Here is a 17,378-nt window from a genome sequence, read left to right on the forward strand (position 1 = left end):
TCACTCTGCATTCTCTCTTTTCCTCAGTCCTCTTTCTCCACATTTCTCGCATTCTACTTTCTCTCTTTCCCTCAGGCCTCTTTCTCCTCCTTTAGCTCAGGCCTCTTTCTCCACATTTCCTACAGTCTACTTTCTCTATGTTTTCCTCAGGCTTCTTTCTGCAACTTTCCTTCATGCCTTTCTCTCTTATCTTTCCCTGAAACTAATTTCTCTATCTTTCCCTTAGGCTAATGTCTCTATATTTTCCTCAGCCCCAACTCTTCCTTTTCCTTAGGCTTCTTTCTCTACATTTCCCAGTTTTGGAGAGGGGGGGGTGAGTAGGGGGGCTCAGCTGAGAAAAGTTTCAATTTTCTTTAGTAGATGCTCCAGAAAACAGATTTTCCCCCTCCTCTGAAAATCAGATGCTAGCAGAGCCTTGCCTTTTGGGGGGATATTGGGGTGTCAGAAGGAAGTTCTGGGGTCAGCTAGAAACATGGGCCAGTTGATCGGATGTCTGGGAGGGTGGAGAACAGCTCCTAAGGACACAAAGAGGGGAGGTGTCCACATTGGGGTAGGAATGGGAGAGGGCATGGAAGAGGCATGGCCAAACAAGATATGGTCCATTATCCCCAACAGGGTGCAGCATCGTTTTCCCCAAATTTGTTCAGGAGACAGACCAGAACTTCCTGCTGCAAATTTGGCTGCTGAACAGGTTTCCTTCTTCCTCTTCCTTGACCAGAAGACTCAAAGCGAGTCAATGTATAGAAACATCTGGAGTGGAGTTGAAGGATGCTAAAAGATAGGATGAACCCAGCAGGAGCATGATTTCCACCCAGAAGGACCCCCTCCCTGGACCCAGAGTGAAAACTTCAGGGGCGACCTGACCCACCTTTGGAGTATAAGCTACTGAACTCCATGTCCCCCTCCTCAGGATATTAGCACAACCCTCCTCTGCCTTTCGAGTTCATCGTGGCACAGATCTGTTTATGCTGAGCCTCAGCAGGCCCTCTGACCCACCCTCTTTTGTAAGACACAGCCTCTTTTGTAAAAAAAAGGAGGAGATTTAATAAAAAGATCTTTGACTGAAACAAAGATGCCCTTCCTAGGGAGTCCAGATGTTACCCCCTGGAAGGTGTTTTAGAAACAGCTGCCCCCAGACTTTTGGGCACCAGGTGTGGAGGATGGTTTTTCCATGGAATGGAGGGGGTGTAGTTTCACACGCTGCCTGGATCCTAAACATACACGGATGGATCTTTGCTCACTGGTGCAGCCTGGTTCCTGGTGAGCCATGACCTGGTGCTGGTCCTTGGCCCGAGAGTTAGGGACCCCTGGTGCAGAGGAATACAGAGATGCTCCTGCAGAAAATATGTGACAGCTGTTAGGAAAACATGGATTCACCCCAGGAAAACAGGAAGGGGTGAGAAAGAACATCAAGGCTGCCCTACCTTGATGCTCTTTGTTGTCAAAAGGAATGAAGGGGAGATACTTTCAAGATTCTGTTGCTCTCATCTATATCAATAAAGTTGAGCTCTTGCTATTTCTTGTGTTGGCAGCTTCCTGGTCTGGTCTACCTCAGAGGACTAACAGACGGGGAAGTTCCAAAGTTCCAAAATTAAGCTGTGGAACCAGTTGATAATGGGGAGGGGGCATAATCTTCACGTGCCCTTGAAGAGAGTTGTGTCATCTGAGGAGAACAACCGGTTTCTGGGAGAAGGAATTGGCTTAGTTGAACTCAGCCACGAATCTCTGATTGGGGTCCTTCAGGGGTCACATGGCGAGGGCTGGATTATAACACAGGACAGAAGGCCTGTGGCCTTTGGCAGAGTTGCCACCGTGGGAGCAGAGGTTCAGTGAGAGAGAGATTTTGGTCTTTGTTGGAAAGGGAAACAATCAGAAGTTGTGTCTTTTAGAATAGAATAGATCAGAATAGAATAGAATAGAATTCTTTATTGGCTAAATGTGATATGACACACATGGAATTTGTCTCCGGTGCATAAGCTCTCAGTGTACATAAAAGTTATAAGTGATAAATCATGATCACAGTCATCCTAAGACTACATCATAAACCGTAAGAGTCAATACTCAGTGATAGGACACTAAATAAACAATCCGCATAAATCATACTAGGAAACTAAATAAAACAATATGAATCGTAAAGATACAAGCAACAAAGTTCTACTCATAAGTAGAAAAGGAGATGGGTAATAGGAAAGATGAGAAGAATAATAGTCATACAGTCTTAGTAGTTTAACAATGCTGTGGAAATTAGTTATTTAGCAGAGTGATGGCATGGGGGGCGGGAGAACTGTCCTTGTGTCTAGTGGTTCTGACGTGCAGTGCCCTACAGCATTGTTTTGAGAGCAGAAGTTGAAACAATTTATGTCCAGGATATGAGGGGTCAGTAGATATTTTCACAGCCCTCTTTGACTTGCGCAGTGTTCAGGTCGTCAATGGAAGGCATGTTGGTAGCCATTGTTTTTTCTGCAGTTCTAATTATCCATTGGAGTCCGTGTCTGTCCTGTTGGGTTGCAGAGCTAAACCAGACATTTATAGAGGTGCAGGTGACAGACTCAATAATTCCTTTGTAGAACTGAATCAGCAGCTCCTTGGGCAGCCTGAGCTTTCTGAGTTGGCACAGGAAGAACATTTTTGTTCTGCTTTTTCGATGACAGTTTTGATGGTAGGTGTCCAATTTAAGTCTTGAGATATTATAGAACCTAGAAACTTGAAGGTTGCTACTGTGTGGCCTAGTATCGTCACAGGTGGTGGTATAGGAGGGTTTCTCCTAAAATTTACCCTCATTTCTACAATTTTGAGTTTAGTTCAAGATTGTTATGGTTGTACCACAAGGCCAGTTGTTCAACCTCCCGTCGGTATGCAGATTCGTCATCTTGAAGGAGACCAATCGCTGTTGTATCATCTGCAAACATCAGTCCATTAACAGGAGTTGCAGTCGTGGGTATATAGAGAGAAGAGAAGTGGAAGAGAAGTGGAGAGAGCACACAGCCCTGGGAGGGGGGGGGTGGCTGTGCTAATTGTGCAGGGATGTGGTGTGATTTTGCCTAGCTTCACCTGGGGCTTCATGTCTGTTAAGTATTGTTACTTTTCCGATGTGTCTCTTTTGTTGATGTTCATCATGTCTTCTGTGTAATAAGGAGCATCTGTGTTCCCTGACACCAGATCATCAATCTTGGACATCAGTTGGTCCACCTGAGCCTTTCTTTCTGCCCCTTTGGCCTCGTTGTCGAAAGTTAGGTACCGATTCCCGCATTCAGCAACATAATTCTGCAGGTTTTCATCAGAAGTTATGATGTTTTCAAGAGATTTTCCTTCCGGGAAATCTTTACGGGTGAACAAGAGGATCATGTAAGTCTTGGCATTAAGGCCAAAAATCTCGTTGATCTGCTGATCCAGCTTATCCTTCTGCTCCCGGGTTAAAGGAACAGGACGCATCACCTGCAGAATGACGTGAGGACCCGGGAAACAAATATTCACGCACTTTCTCACTTCTTTAACGATATCCTCCGCTGCAAGATTGGAATGGGAAAAGCCAGGCGTATCAACAACCACAACCTTCCTGCCTTTCAGGTGCGTCTCCTCCTTTTGGCATACTTGTGTTACAGACTCAGTTGACTCCCCACACTCAAAGACTTTGCTCCCCAGAATTGTGTTTCCCGTCGCACTTATCCCGTTTCTGCTTCTGCCCACCAGGACGATCCTCCGTTCAGGCCCTGCAACCCAAAGGGGAGAGGAGAGAAGGAGGAGGCATGGTCAGCAGCATAAAGCCATCCTAGCCTGTCCCTCCACCCAGGACAATTGCTTCCACGCCAGCCTGCCACCCCACCCCCCAGGGCCCAAGACTTTACCTCGGATGCCTCCAGCCATTTCCAGACACATCGCACAGCACACCACTCGGGAGTTCTGTGTGAAAAGCAAAACAGAATCAGCCAAAGGAGAGGCTGCCTTGTTCGGAGGTTGCCAGGAATTCTCCTCCCCCACCAGCAAGAATTGGAGGGTTAAAAAAGCACCCCCCCTCCTCACTACCCTTGAGGCTGATCCATTTCATCCTTCCCCCCACGCCCTCTTTCCTTGAGATCCTGCACTTTGAGGGTTTCAGGAATGGGTGGGTGTGTTGTGTTGATGTCCAGAGTGGCTGTCAGCTTCCCAAAGCTGGTTCCATGGAAGGGACCTTGTTCTCTGGGGCTTCAGCTGCTCCTGCTGCAGCTCCAAATTGTCTCCGAGGGTTGCCCCAGGGCTGCCCCAGGTGGGCTTCCTCTAGGTTCCCTCCGGCCACTCGCTCCTTGACCTTCCAGCTGCCCCTCCAAGGTGGTCTAAATCGAATCCTTCCTGAGGGGAAGGATCCTTTTGTGGGGGCTCTTTCCTGCATCCCCTGCAATCCTGGGCAAACAGCCTGTGTTGAGAATATGGACTTGAACCCGTGCCCTTCCTCCCCACCGCCTCGTTTTACCCTTTGGGAAACTCCTCTGCCCCCTGCACACACATTTTGGGAAGGTCACCTCAATTCCTGTTAAATCCTGCAGGAGGTGTCAAACTATTCTACTTCCTCCTCCTCCCCCTCCTCCCCCTCCTCTCCCTCCTCCTCCTCCTCCTCCTCCTCCTCCTCCTCCTCCTCCTCCTCCTCCTCCTCCTCCTAGTTACCTCAGCAGGCCTCCCAGTGGGAAAGATGCAAGTGATCGCCTCACTCCATTGACCGAGCCCTCCTGGAGTCACAGCTGCACATCGGAATTGGTACTGAAGATTTAGGTGGACATCTTCCAGGGTGAATTGATCCTGAGGGCCTTTTGCCTGGAGACTTTTCCAATTCTCTTCTGTAATCCGATACTCCACCTGGTAACTGGAGACTGAAGGCTTCCCAATGGCTGCCGGATCAACACTAATCTGGAAACTATTTGGGTGCAGTTGCTCAACCTTAGGAGGCGGAGGTCTCCTACGAGCAGCTTCCAGATCCTGACGTTCCTTGAGGACTTCCATGGTCATGGTTAAACTTTTGGCTTTCAGCTTCATTAAAGAGTCAAAGAAATCCTTCATGCTCTCAGTGCTCATTTTCCAGGACTTTTCAGCAGCAACATTACGGCTTCCTTTGTATTCTTGGGGAGCAAAGAGAGCTGAATTGTTGAATCTGAAGAGCTGAGGGATTTCCGACCCATCCTGAGCATCTGATGAAACAACCAACATGCGGTCCTCCAGATCAAGTGGGGTCCCCCCATCTTCAAAGGTGATCAGGAGTTGGACGTCATCCTTCACGTCTTTTCCCAACATGGAGAGCATGGAATGTAAGATGCGTTCCTGGGCGTGAGTTGAATGGGCCACAAAGCAGATGGCATCCACCTGGTCAATGCCCCCTGGGGTGGAGAAAAACTCCAGGAGTTGCTTCTCAACCAGGTTGTCTTGCTCTGTGTCTTGTGTGCCTCCAAATTCTGGAGTGTCAATTATTGTGAGAGAATAGGGAATTCGGAAGCCCTTCTGATGGTTCACCACGTAGGCTGTGACTTCAGACGTCCTGCTTCCACTTTCGCTTCTCTGAGTGGTTTCATGAACGAGTTTGAATCTGAAATTGTCTTCCCACTGGACACCCAGGATATAATTGATCATCCCGTTGATCAGAGTGGTTTTTCCACTTCCTGTTGCTCCCATCATCAGGATCACTTTGTTGGGCACTTCTGGGTTCTCCTTTCCAAGCTGGTACAAGAGAGAGGAGGTGGAGGCATCTGAGGGGACTTTCTCCAGAGGAAGGGCGAACACTAATGGCTGTCTTTCCTCCACCAGGGAGTTTTTCTGAAGGAATTGGTAGGCTACATTGTCTGCACCTTCTCCCTTCAGTGATGTGGAGACCTCCACCTCCTCACTGGGAACACTCAGAGCTCCACTGTCACACACGGCAGACACCCGTATTCTATATGTTGTCTGGGGCTTCAGACCGTCAATGGGATAAAATTCTGTTTTCTTCCCAGTTCTTTTTCCAATCCATTGGTCCTTCCCAACTCCAGCCTCCACCATTCTGTACTCCACCTTGTATTCCTCAACCATAATTCCTGAGGCAACGATGCTGGGACTTATCCAGGCCACAGAGATGACAGAAGATGCCGCAGTGACCATTCTCAATTTCTCAGGAGGGCTGGTGGGAAGGGTCTTTATGGACGGGCTCAGGTCACTGGATTTACCAAGGCCTACCTTGCAACAAGCAGCGTACTTGAACTGGTACTCTGTGTTTGGAGGCAAATCTTTCAGCAGGAACATCTCCCTGGCATCCTCTGTCCTCACAGTATTCCATTTTTCTTCCCCTGCAACATTGTACTCTACCACATAGTTGGAGATTGTAGCCTTTCCATATTCAGCTGGCTGAAACTTCAGCTGAATGCTGTCATGTCTGAGTTCACTGATCAGGAAAGGGAGAGGTTTTGCAGGCAACTCAAAGTTCTTGCTGACCAGCTCTCCATCTTCGTAAAGGTATATTGAAGCTCCTGCGTTGTCCACATCTGGGAGAGAGGCCACAACAAAGTGGACATTCTCCTTGGATTGGTTGACGCTGAAAAAGTCTTGGATAGATTTGGCTGCTCGGCGAGCATTGCGGGTCCTCTCCTTGTCCTCAAACCAGGCCAGGCCTTTCTTTACCTCAGGAGGGGACTTTGTTGACTTATCTGATTCTTGCGATAATTGCTTTTGTAAGCTCAAGAGAAATGACTCGTCTTCATGCAGAGAAGTAAATATGAAGGAGACAACATATACATTCCCAGGGTCAAGAAATATTTCTTCCATCTTGTTCTGAGATGAGATCACTTCTATATTATTTAGAATAGTCAGATAAGATTTGATAAAGTTAATTTCTCTTTTCTTGGTGTCCAGAAATTCACGGAGTCTTTTGCTGTTGAAGGGAGATTGGTTGACAGACCTCAAGATGTCCACCACTGTCCTTTCCTCCTGCCCTCCTTCCCGGATGGAAGGCAACACTCTGGCCAACTGTTTCTGGAAAGTCTGCTTGTGTTGTTTGCACAGGTCCTTGAACTTCTGGATCTTTCTCTGGATCTCAGGGAAGGTCTCAACAGTGGAATTCTTGGCTAGATCATTGCTTTGCATCTGGATTTCATTGAGTTCCTCCAAGATCCTTTCAGTATCAAAGATCAAAGATAGGCTTATTTCACGGCCTATCTTAGCTGCTCTGGAGTCCAGCTTGCTCAGTGGGTAGAGCCAGACTTTCATAGGCACGGCCTTCTCTCCATCTTTCCCTAACATTTTTGGTAGAGTTTCATAAACTTGCATGGCATCTTGGAAAGTCACCGGAGGTTTTTCCAGAGAAAAGTCTCCATGGAACTTGCAATTAATGTTGGAATTAATCTTTTTGATTTCATCTTTCAATTTGACGTCTCCTTCTCCCATGATTGATACAATCTTCTTGATTGCAAACTGGAGACTTCCCTGAATATTTTGTACTGTCTCCGTTGAAGTACGCTCTTGGTCAAATACAAAGAAAGCCTTGGCTCCATACAGGATGGCGGTGACCACATGGGTGGCTGTGCCCTGCTCAAAGACGGCTGGGTAAGAGATATTCTGGATTCCTAGTTGACTCATTGTCAGCTGTTCATACTTGGTGGTGGTTTTGTACTGAAGGGTGACTCTGGCATGTTCCTTGGACTTTTTGGTGTTGTGAAGATATGTAGCCGACCCCCCCACTTCAATCAGTCCCCACAGGAAGCTGGCTTTGAGGCTTGCTGAGACCTCCAGGGCAGAGGTCTTGTCATCGATGCTGTCAGACATAATGATTTCTGATGCTATGTTGGGCTGAGGCTTGATGGTCAGGTCCTTCTGAAGAGAGCTGTAGTCCCAAAGGGTGACCCCTGCATGAAACAGAAGAAAACAGGGACATGAATTGAACACTATCTTCCAAAATACCTGCAGCTGGATAGAGAAGCTCCAGAGAGGTGGGACAAGGGAGACAATATTTCCCCTGAAGGGTTCCATCATTTTTTCTGTCCACCCATCACCAGGGAAGCCCCCTGCCTGTTTTTCAAAATACCAGGATCTCCAAAAGCTTTCGACTGAGTAGAGAGGAATGGGAATTGCTATGCACCTATGGATCTCAAGAGACATCTCCAATCCCTGAGAAACTGTTTTTCATTAGGGGTTCTGAGCAGAGGTGAGTTGCTCCCAGTTTGGCTCTAGTGGCGAAGGTGGGAGGCTCCGCCCACCCACCCGGATGCTTCTGCACATGCACAGGAGCACGTGTACATTCCCCAGTACGAGCGAACCGGTAGTAAACAGGTTAGCAACCTACCACTGGTTCTGAGGCGTATTTTCTGTTCAAATCTGCCCCTCCCAGGAAAGGCACCAGCCCCACAACTTGAGAATTACATCCCTCACTTCACCACTCTGTGTGGGATCTCGACTCCTTCTTAAAAGCATTTTTCAAATGGCTCAGTGTAGGAACCTGCCATTTAAATGGACAACAAATTCTGTCATTGCTTCATAGATACTCTTTTTTGCATATTTACCTTTCCTTCTTAAAAGAGAATTCCCCTAGCCGCAGCCTGCTTTTTCCTTAAGGTCATTAATATTGTGGAAATTATTTTTAAACATTTGGATTTAAAATTGTTAAAGGACTCCTTGCCCCATTTGCAAGTGGATGAAGCTTCCAGTCTCCCTCTGGGTGAAAAGTGTGCAGCAGAGACAGGCAGAGGCAGAGCCATTGGGGGCGGGCAGGCGATCCCAATGCATTATCCATTCTGTCCCACCATGTCTCGGTGCACCAAGTCAGGCATCCACACAGGACGTTGGGATCCCCTACTTCCGGTGGCGCCGCTGTCCTTGGAAGACGTTCCCTCGGGAACGCCAGCCCGTGTTTGAGTAACAAGCGGTTAGGATAGCATAAATCAGCTGTCCAGCAGTTTGAAAATCTCCCCCTCGGGGAAAAGGGGGGGAGGTGAGCATTCTGGCAGAGGGAAGAATCGCCCAGCGGCCCCAGGAGCAATTCTGTGGCGTGAAAGGTGCGAGCTCCCCAGGAAGCCTGATGATCTCCTCATCACGGGACGCTTCTGCATTTGCAGAACAAAAGGCAGCGTCCACACCAGCAACTTCAAGTCTATTTTACATCTGAATAAGAAGCTGGCAGAGCAAACCAGGAGGTCAACAAAATTGCAAGTACTGGCCTTAACTCTGTAGATTATATCTCTTTCTTTAAACTTAAAAGAAACTTTTCAAAAAAAAAATGGCACCGGAGGAACAAAGGATGTGTTGAAAACGAAAGTGAAGCGGGAAACTGATTAGCACTTGTTAAGTGCCTGTTAGTGTGGCCGATAGACTTTAAAGAGTAGTTGGACCTTTCTGACCTGAATAAGTTGGCTGTCCGAAAACCTGATCTAAATATTTTGAAATGGCCTCTAAGCAGACTAAATTCAATACTTCAAAAAGTGTCAGGAGTTCACCGGCGCAAACTTCAAAGCTAGAAACTTTATTACCTCCGGTGGAAACACAATCACAAACCCTGGCACAAACCCTGACACTGGAGGCTTTGTAAAATAACTTACAAAATGCACTAAAAGAACAGGCAGTTGCCTTGGAGGGGGAAATTACAAGTGCCTTTAAAGATGTCTCTGATGAAATATCTGGTATGAAGGATTTAATCCAAACACGTAACCAAGAAATAAGGGAGGATATAGTCGAGGCACTTAAAGGATTATTTGGATACCCCTGCTCTATATGTTGATGGCAGCAAGTCCACTCTATCCACAGAAATGGAAGATCACCTCGATCTCCACACTGGACAAATGGCTTCAAAAACTAGCAGGGACGGCTACATTGACAGAAGAAAAAAAATACTAATACTTTTATTTCTACCGGTACATGGAAACCACTTCTGGACTTTGTGCTTGAAGTGGGCAAAAAAGTGAAAATTTAATTTTGGATTTTACCGATGAGATAGATTCATTGTCATTGCATCCTACCACATACGTCCCTGCGACCTATCCGCTCACACAGGGAGGGGCTCCTCCTGGTGCCGTCCGCTAGACAGTGCCAGCGGGCGACACCTAGGAGTAGGTCCTTCTCTGTGATGGGCCCAACCCTCTGGAATGACCTCCCCCCTGATATTCGAACTACCACCGACCTCCGTTCCTTCCGTCAAAAGTTAAAGACTCACCTATTTCAATCAGCTGGCCTGGCACTTTCTTAGTTTTACCTCCCGGGGACTTATTTTAATTGGGTTTGGGGTTTTAATTGGGATGTTTTTAGTTTTAGAATATATTTATTTCTTAAAGAGTACAGCCTATCTCCCCCTCCAAATGTATTTTAAATGTATTTTATTGTTATGACTGTATTTTATTTGCATTGACTGTACACCGCCCCGAGTCCCTTTTTGGGAGAGGGGGCGGTCTAAAAATCTAAGAAATAAATAAATAAATAAATAAATTGCCTTATTTATAAAATTATGTAAAAGTAAAAAGTTGAGCTTTGATGTTCAGGCTCTATTCTATTGTACAAATGGGAGTTTCAAGTCAGTGGCTTTTGTTTCTTCCTTCCCCCCCCTGCTTTCCCCCACTTTTCACTTCCCCAATTTTCCTACTTTTTACTTTTGTATTTTCTTTATCTTATACTGTAAACTAATACGATTCATATTTTAAAAAATGGAAGTGTTCAGTGCATTGATGGCACTGCCTGCCTCCCTCCCTCCCGAGACCCCTCCGCCTCTCTTCCAGTTCTTACCTGAGATCAGTTCATCCTTGCGACAATCGTACAGCATACCCAGCTGGAAGGGGCGTCCCAAGGCTGGGGTCACAATGGTGTCCTCTGCACAGGCCATGCTCAGGTCGTGAGTGTCGCTGACGATTCTGTGCCCTGCAAGAGAGAAGAACCTTCTGGAGGAGGCCACGTCTGATCCACGACTCTCTTTTAAGGGGCTGCAGGATGTGAGCGCTGAGGTTTCGGTTTCTGCATGGGCAGAGTTACTGGTCATGGGGGTGGGGGATGGGCAAGGGTCCCTCTGGACAGAGCAGTGATTACACATTGACACACTCAAATTCACACACCTGCCCACTTCCTCCTTTTCCCCTCAGGGCTGGGTCTTCAGCCAAGGTCTCCTTCCCATTAGAGGCTTTCGAGGAAGGAGGAAGAAGAGCGAAGACAGGTTCATCTCCAGGCATCAAGCCCTTCCCATTCTCCCCGACACACAAACACACATGGATGGATTCTTTTTGGAGGACCAAGTGACAGGCCACCCAATCAATCAGAAGAAATAGACAAACTGTCAGGCCTGTAGTTATATTCCTTTTTGGATCTTTGGCCTGCCACACTTTCTTATAATTTTCTATGCTGTTTCAATAGTGTAGTAGTTGGGAGGGGGGAATAGAAAGGAGTAGGATTGTAGAATGGATTGTTGACATTCTTTTGTAGAAGCCAAGGTCATCTTTTGTCTCCGCACATCGACACCTGGCCGGAAGAAGATGGGTGTACATGCCAGCGTGGAAGAATATGATTGGAACATGTGATGGATTTGTGGGTGTGGGGATAAATCATGAACTTTCAACTGGGTGACCCCACAGGATGTAAATCCAGAGTTGGAATTTCCATAGCCGTGCTAAATTGCCTGCAGAATAAATTGGACCTTTAAGGATGTTTTGCCTTGGACAATGATTTATTTCTGCATGGTATTTAGAACCCTAACACAAACTCTTTGCCAACCAGTTAACAAACGTATGTGGGAAGCACACCACAGTAGTAATGGGAGACTCTAACTATCCAGATATCGAAGGGGAGACAAACTCTGCAGCGAGTGGGAGATCAAACAGATTCCTATCTAACCTAGACGACAACTTTGTCATCCAAAAGGTGGAGGAGGCAACTCAAAGTAAAAATATACTGGACTTAATTCATACTAATAGAGAAGAAGTGACGGAGGGAGTTGAAGTTATTGGAACCTTGGATGAAAATGATCACGTCATCCTGAAATTCAATATAATGCAAGCACAAGAAATAGAAAATAATCCAACCAATGTCTTAAACTTTAAAAGAGCTGGTCTTAACAAACTCAGAGAGAGCCTAGGAAAGATTCCGTGGAAGAAAATCCTAAGGGGAAAGCAACTCCAGAAGCATGGGAAACTCTGAAAATTGCCACCATAAAAGCCCAGACCAGCACAATACCACTGAAAAAAAAGAAAAACAAGAAATTCAAGAAGAAACCCTGTATGGCTGCACAAAGGTCTCTCTGACAAACTAAAAGACAAAAAATACAATTACAAAAAATGGAAAGAGGGACACATAATTAAGACTAATTATCAGCAGACAGCCAGAATATGCAAAGATGAAGTCAGGAAAGCAAAGGCTCAGAACTTGCAACAAAAGTCAAAGATAATTTTAAAAAGTTTCTTTCAACATATCAACAACAAGAAAAAAAATTAAGAAAGCTGTAGGTGCACTAAAGAGAGAAGATGGCAAGGAATAGATAGTAGGGAGGAAACAGCTGCTTAACTCATTCTTTGCATCAATCTTTACGCAAAAAGAAACTATAGCTCAACATACCAAAAAACGCTACTGCAAAAGACAAACTAGAGATAAAAATTAAAATAAGCAAGAAAATGGTAAGAGAACACTTGTCTGACCTTGACGAATATAAATCACAGGGACCCGACAGATTACACTCCACAGTTCTGAAGGAGCAGGCAGATATTATCTCAGAACCACTGTACCAGATCTTTCAAAAATCCTGGAGCACCAGTATCTGAAGATTGGTAAAGGTCCGATGTAGTTCCCATCTTCAAAAAAGGAGGAAAAAAACAGACCCAGGAAACTACAAACCAATCAGTCTAACATCAATACCTAGGAAGATCCTGGAAATGGTAATCAAAAAACAGATATGCGAATAACCAGAAGCAAACAGAGTTATAACTAGAAGCCAGCATAGGTTTGTTAAAAACAGATCATGCCGAATCAATCTCATTCTTTGACAAAGTGACTAAATTAGTAGACCGGTGAAATGCTGTGGACATAGTATACTTAGATTTCAGTAAAGCATTTGACAAAGTAGACCACAACCAACTTCTTGGTCAGCTAGGAAAATGTGGAATAGACAGCATCACACCCAGAGGAAATTGTAGCTAGCTGACAATCCTTACTCAACGAGTAGTCCTTAATAGTAATTACATCCACCTGGAAAGAAATAAGTAGTGGGATACCACAAGGCCCCGACTCAGGTGCTCTTCAATATCTTCATCAATGACAGATGAAGGAATAGAAGGGGAACTCATCAAATTTGCAGATGACACTAACCTGGCAGGAATAGCCAAGACCCCAGAAGACAAGCTCAGGCTCAACAAAAGATCCTGACAGATTTGAACAATGGGCCCCATTCAACAGCATGAATTTTAATATGGAGAAAAGGAAAGTTTTACATTTAGGCAGGAAAAATCCAAGGTATAAGTACAGATTAGGCGAGACCTGTCTCAAAAGCACTAACTGTGAGAAGGACCTTGGAGTCTTAGTGGATGATTGCTTAAATAAACTTAAATGTGGGCCAGCTGTGTGCAGCAGCAGTAGCCAAAAAAGCTAATACAATCCTGGGTTGTCTAAACAGAGGCACAGAATCAAGATGATATGAATTATTGCTGCCGCTTTATAAAACCCTAGTCAGACCACACCTGGAATACTGCAGTCAATTTTGGTCACCATGCTACAAAAAAAAAAAAGATGTTGAGACTTTGGAAAAAGTTCAGAGAAGAACAAGCAGGGCAAGAAACAATGGATGGAAACTAACCAAAGAGAGAAGCAACCTGGAATTAAGGAGAAACTTCCTAACGGGGAGGAGAATTAACCAGTGGAACAGCTTGCCTTCAGAAATTGTGGGCTCTCCATCACTGGAGGTTTCTAAGAAGAGACTGGAGAGTCCCTTATCTGAAATGCTACAGGTTCTCCAGCTTGAGCTGGGGGCTGGACTAGAAGACCTCCAAGGTCCCTTTCAGCTCTATTCAGATGTTGAGGTGAAGCCTTTTCCTCGCTCAGTTCCACTCCACTGCTAACTTGGGGGGGTGTTTCTTGACGCTTCTAGGGGGCTCACCTGGTTGGAAGGATCTGGAATCCCTGGTGGAGGGTGGATCTACCGGTCTCCTTTGCTTCTTCTCTGCTGGATCTCCTTGGAACCGCTGATGGAGTTTGTGGTGGAAACAGAGGTTTATAAAACTCTTTGAAGCAATCAGTGTTTCCTGCCACAAGATTGCATCTCCTCCGGTCTTCTGGGTTTCCTATCTTAAAAAGGGTCCATGAAACACAGGGGGGGGGGAGAGTTTTCCTCCTCATCCTTTAAGGTCTTCTTGGGCGTCTGGGAGGGTGGGGGAGAGGAGGGAGGAAGCCCCTGGGAAGCCCTCAGGTGCCCGACCCCCTGCACCTGACAAGTGGGGGACGGACAGCTGCAGCTCACTTCCCCCAATGGTTAGAGCCCCCCACTCTGCCTGTCCAGCCCCATATCCAAGGGAATGATTAAGGAAAGCCTTGTCTTCTGCTTTATGTTCAGTGCATTCCGAAAAGAAAAGAGGAAGGACCAGGGAATAAACTCTCATCTCCTCTTTTGAAACTGCCTGACTGTTTAATTATTCACATTTAAGACTGTTTGCTTTGCAAGAAGAGAAACAAGGGGTGTTCTTCAGCAATGACCTTCACAACCATCCAGCAGAAAGGAGCAAATACCGTTTTTCGGGCCATCAGTCCTCTATGCGGACGTTTCCAAGCTGGACATCTTTGTAAGACTTGTGGACTTCAACTCCCAGGATTCCTTAGATAGCATGGCTGGTTGGGGATTTCTAGGAGTTTAACAGATTAACAGAGTTGGAATGGACTTTGTAGGTCATCTAGTCCAACCCCCCCCCCAAGCAGGAGACCCTCCACCATTTCTGATAGATAGCAATCCAGTCTCTTCTTGAAAGCCTCCAGTGATGAAGCTCCCACAACTTTTGAAGGCAACTTCTATTCCATTGGTTGTTTGCTCTCACTGGTATAAAACGTCTCCTTATTTCTAGGTTGAATCTGTCTTTGATCAGTTTACCATCCATTATTCCTTGTCTGGCCTTTGGGTGCTTTGGGAAATAGCTTGACCCCCCTCGTCGTCACTGTGGCAGCCCCTCAAATATTGGAAGGCTGCTATCCTGTCTCCCCTGGTCCTTTTCTTCAGTAGACTAGCCATTCCCAGTTCCTGCAATTGTTCATCGTATGTTTCAGCCTCCAGTCCCCTAGTCATCCTGGTTATCTTCTCTGCACTCTTTCTAGAGTCTCAAGATCTCTTCTATAGTGTGGTGATGGAAACTAAATGCAATATCCTAGGTGTGGTCTTACTAAGGCTTTGGAAAGTGGTATTAATACCTCATTTATCTTGATTGCATCCCTCTGTTAATGCAATTTAGGATTGTATTGGCTTTTTTTGGCTGCCGCTGAACAATGTTGGCTGATATTTAATTGGTTGTCCACTAAGACCCCCAGATCCACAAGTCTTCAACTTGCCAATTTGCAGATGCCCTGCTCCATAGGGTTGGTTCTACTCCTAGGGAAATTGGGCAATGTTTCCTCAGAAACTGAGTTCTGCAATCCTTCTTCCTCTCTCCTTGTCTCCCCCTGCTGCTTGCTGGTTCCTCCTTTGTTAATTCCCCTGCCAGCCCCACTTCTCTGAATCTCTTCCTTCCCCCCTTCTCCTTTCTCTATCCTTCCTCTCAGGCCCCTCTATCTCTCTACCTTTCTCTCAGGACTCTCTGTCGATGGAAGTTTTCTGTCATCCAAGTCATGGTTGACACAAAGGTGTTTTTTCAAGAGACAACTGGATTTTCTTATTCTTTGAGAACATTCATGTCAGTTTCTCATACAAGACTGAATTGAGAGCTGAAGAAGCTTCTTGGATGAGAAGCGAAATGTCTTCAAAGAAAAACCAGAAAGTACAGTTACTGCTTGAAAAGGCACCTTTAGCACACTCTGGTCTCTTTCTCTCTCATTCCGTTTCCCTCAGGCCTTTCTCTCAGGCAAGAGAGAGTTGGAGTTAGATCTTGAGCCTAATGATTGACTAAAGCTCACTCTCCCTTTCCCTCAGGTCTCACAGGTCTCTCTCTCTCTCTCTCTCTCCCTCTCTCTCTATCCCCAAGCTTCACTCTACCTTTCCCTCAGGCCTAACTCTCTCTCTTTCTCTACCTTTCCCTCAGCCCCCCCTCTCTTTTCCTCAGGCCTCTACCTTTCCCTCACCCTCCCTTTCTCCCCCTTTCTCTCAGGCTAATCTCACTCCCCCTTTCCCTCAGACTTCTCTTTTTATACCTTTCCCTCAGGACACTCTCTGTCTATCTTTCTCTGTGGCCTCTTTCTACCTTTCCCTCAGGCATTTCTCTCTATCTTTCCCTCAGCCTCTCTCTCTCTACCTTTCTCCCAGCCTCTGTCTCTCCCTTCCCTCAGGCCCCTCTTCCTCAGAACTCTCTCTCTCTCTCTCCCTGCTTTTCTCTCTCCAAGAAAGAAATAATTTGTCACATGTTACAAAGACTATATTTTTTTATGGAGGCTTTGTCAAAGCTTATCAAATTTTATTTTCTCCGCCAACCTCCCTTTCACCCTCCTCAAATGCCATGTTAAGGGATTAAAAAACTTGATAAACTTGACACATTCTGGATTTTAAACTATAACACACATAGGCTTCACTTACCAGCAGTGAGCCAACATTTCTGGAAAGCCTTTGTCTCAGGGAGAGGATAAGCCGATCACTCCTGGGAGAAGCATAGCAAGAAAGCAAGAGGACAGCTGAGAAGACAAAATATTGCTTCTACCTTCTCTTACTCCACCAAATCATGCAGAGAAAAAAATCTGATACAAAATGTAAAGTCCTTGAATTGCGACTGGTCTTAGGTCCTCGGCCAACGACCAGCCACAAGTCCTCGACTTACGACTGACAGCCCAGCAACCAAAGGCTCCCGCCTATTGGTCAAGGCACGCCGGACTGAAAGCTGGCTTTTACAGTATTGCTTGTTCTGCTTGACAGCTTCCCTATAAATAGCTGGCAAGCAGAGAAAGGTGCTTAAGTTGTTGTTCTGTTGGTTGTGTTCTGTGAATAAAAACTTGTTAAAGTCCTTCAATAGGCTCTGATTCCTCTGTTCCTGCCCAGCCTTTAATAGAAAACATTTGCTTTTGGGGAACTTCAAATATGACATAACATTTTCCTCAAAAATCTAAACGGAGCTTCCCCCTGATGTGGTAACATACTGGAGAAAACATATTGCAAGAAACCACCTACTAGTAGATGATGCCATCAGTTTGCAACAGATGCAAACATTGTTTTACTTTACTTTACTTTATTTCAAACTTTTATACCGCCCCCTCTCCCAAAAGGGACTCGGGGCGGTGTACAGTCAGATTAAAACACATAAATACATAGGAATAAATAC

General features: G+C 45.8%; 2 protein-coding genes across 2 annotated transcripts; both read right to left on the reverse strand.

Moving 5' to 3' along the window:
• Nucleotides 1–2,905: 2,905 nt before the first annotated feature.
• LOC309400829 (uncharacterized protein) lies at nt 2,906–6,009 on the reverse strand. The gene is made up of 3 exons (XM_081969530.1): nt 4,639–6,009; nt 3,846–3,900; nt 2,906–3,710 (listed from the first exon to the last, which is right to left on the reverse strand). Exons 1-3 carry the CDS (start codon nt 5,995–5,997, stop codon nt 3,079–3,081), a joined length of 2,046 nt encoding a protein of 681 aa, XP_081825656.1. The 5' UTR covers nt 5,998–6,009; the 3' UTR covers nt 2,906–3,078.
• A 97-nt stretch (nt 6,010–6,106) lies between these two features.
• Nucleotides 6,107–14,106, reverse strand: LOC309400253 (verrucotoxin subunit beta-like; the record flags this gene model as incomplete). Its single annotated transcript, XM_081968667.1, has 4 exons — nt 14,036–14,106; nt 10,693–10,824; nt 6,172–7,832; nt 6,107–6,115 (listed from the first exon to the last, which is right to left on the reverse strand). Exons 2-4 carry the CDS (start codon nt 10,787–10,789, stop codon nt 6,107–6,109), a joined length of 1,767 nt encoding a protein of 588 aa, XP_081824793.1. The 5' UTR covers nt 10,790–10,824; nt 14,036–14,106.
• Between the last annotated feature and the right edge of the window lie 3,272 nt (nt 14,107–17,378).

Source organism: Natrix helvetica (genome assembly GCF_964273705.1).
Source record: "Natrix helvetica genome assembly, chromosome: W".
Lineage (NCBI taxonomy): Eukaryota > Metazoa > Chordata > Lepidosauria > Squamata > Natricidae > Natrix > Natrix helvetica.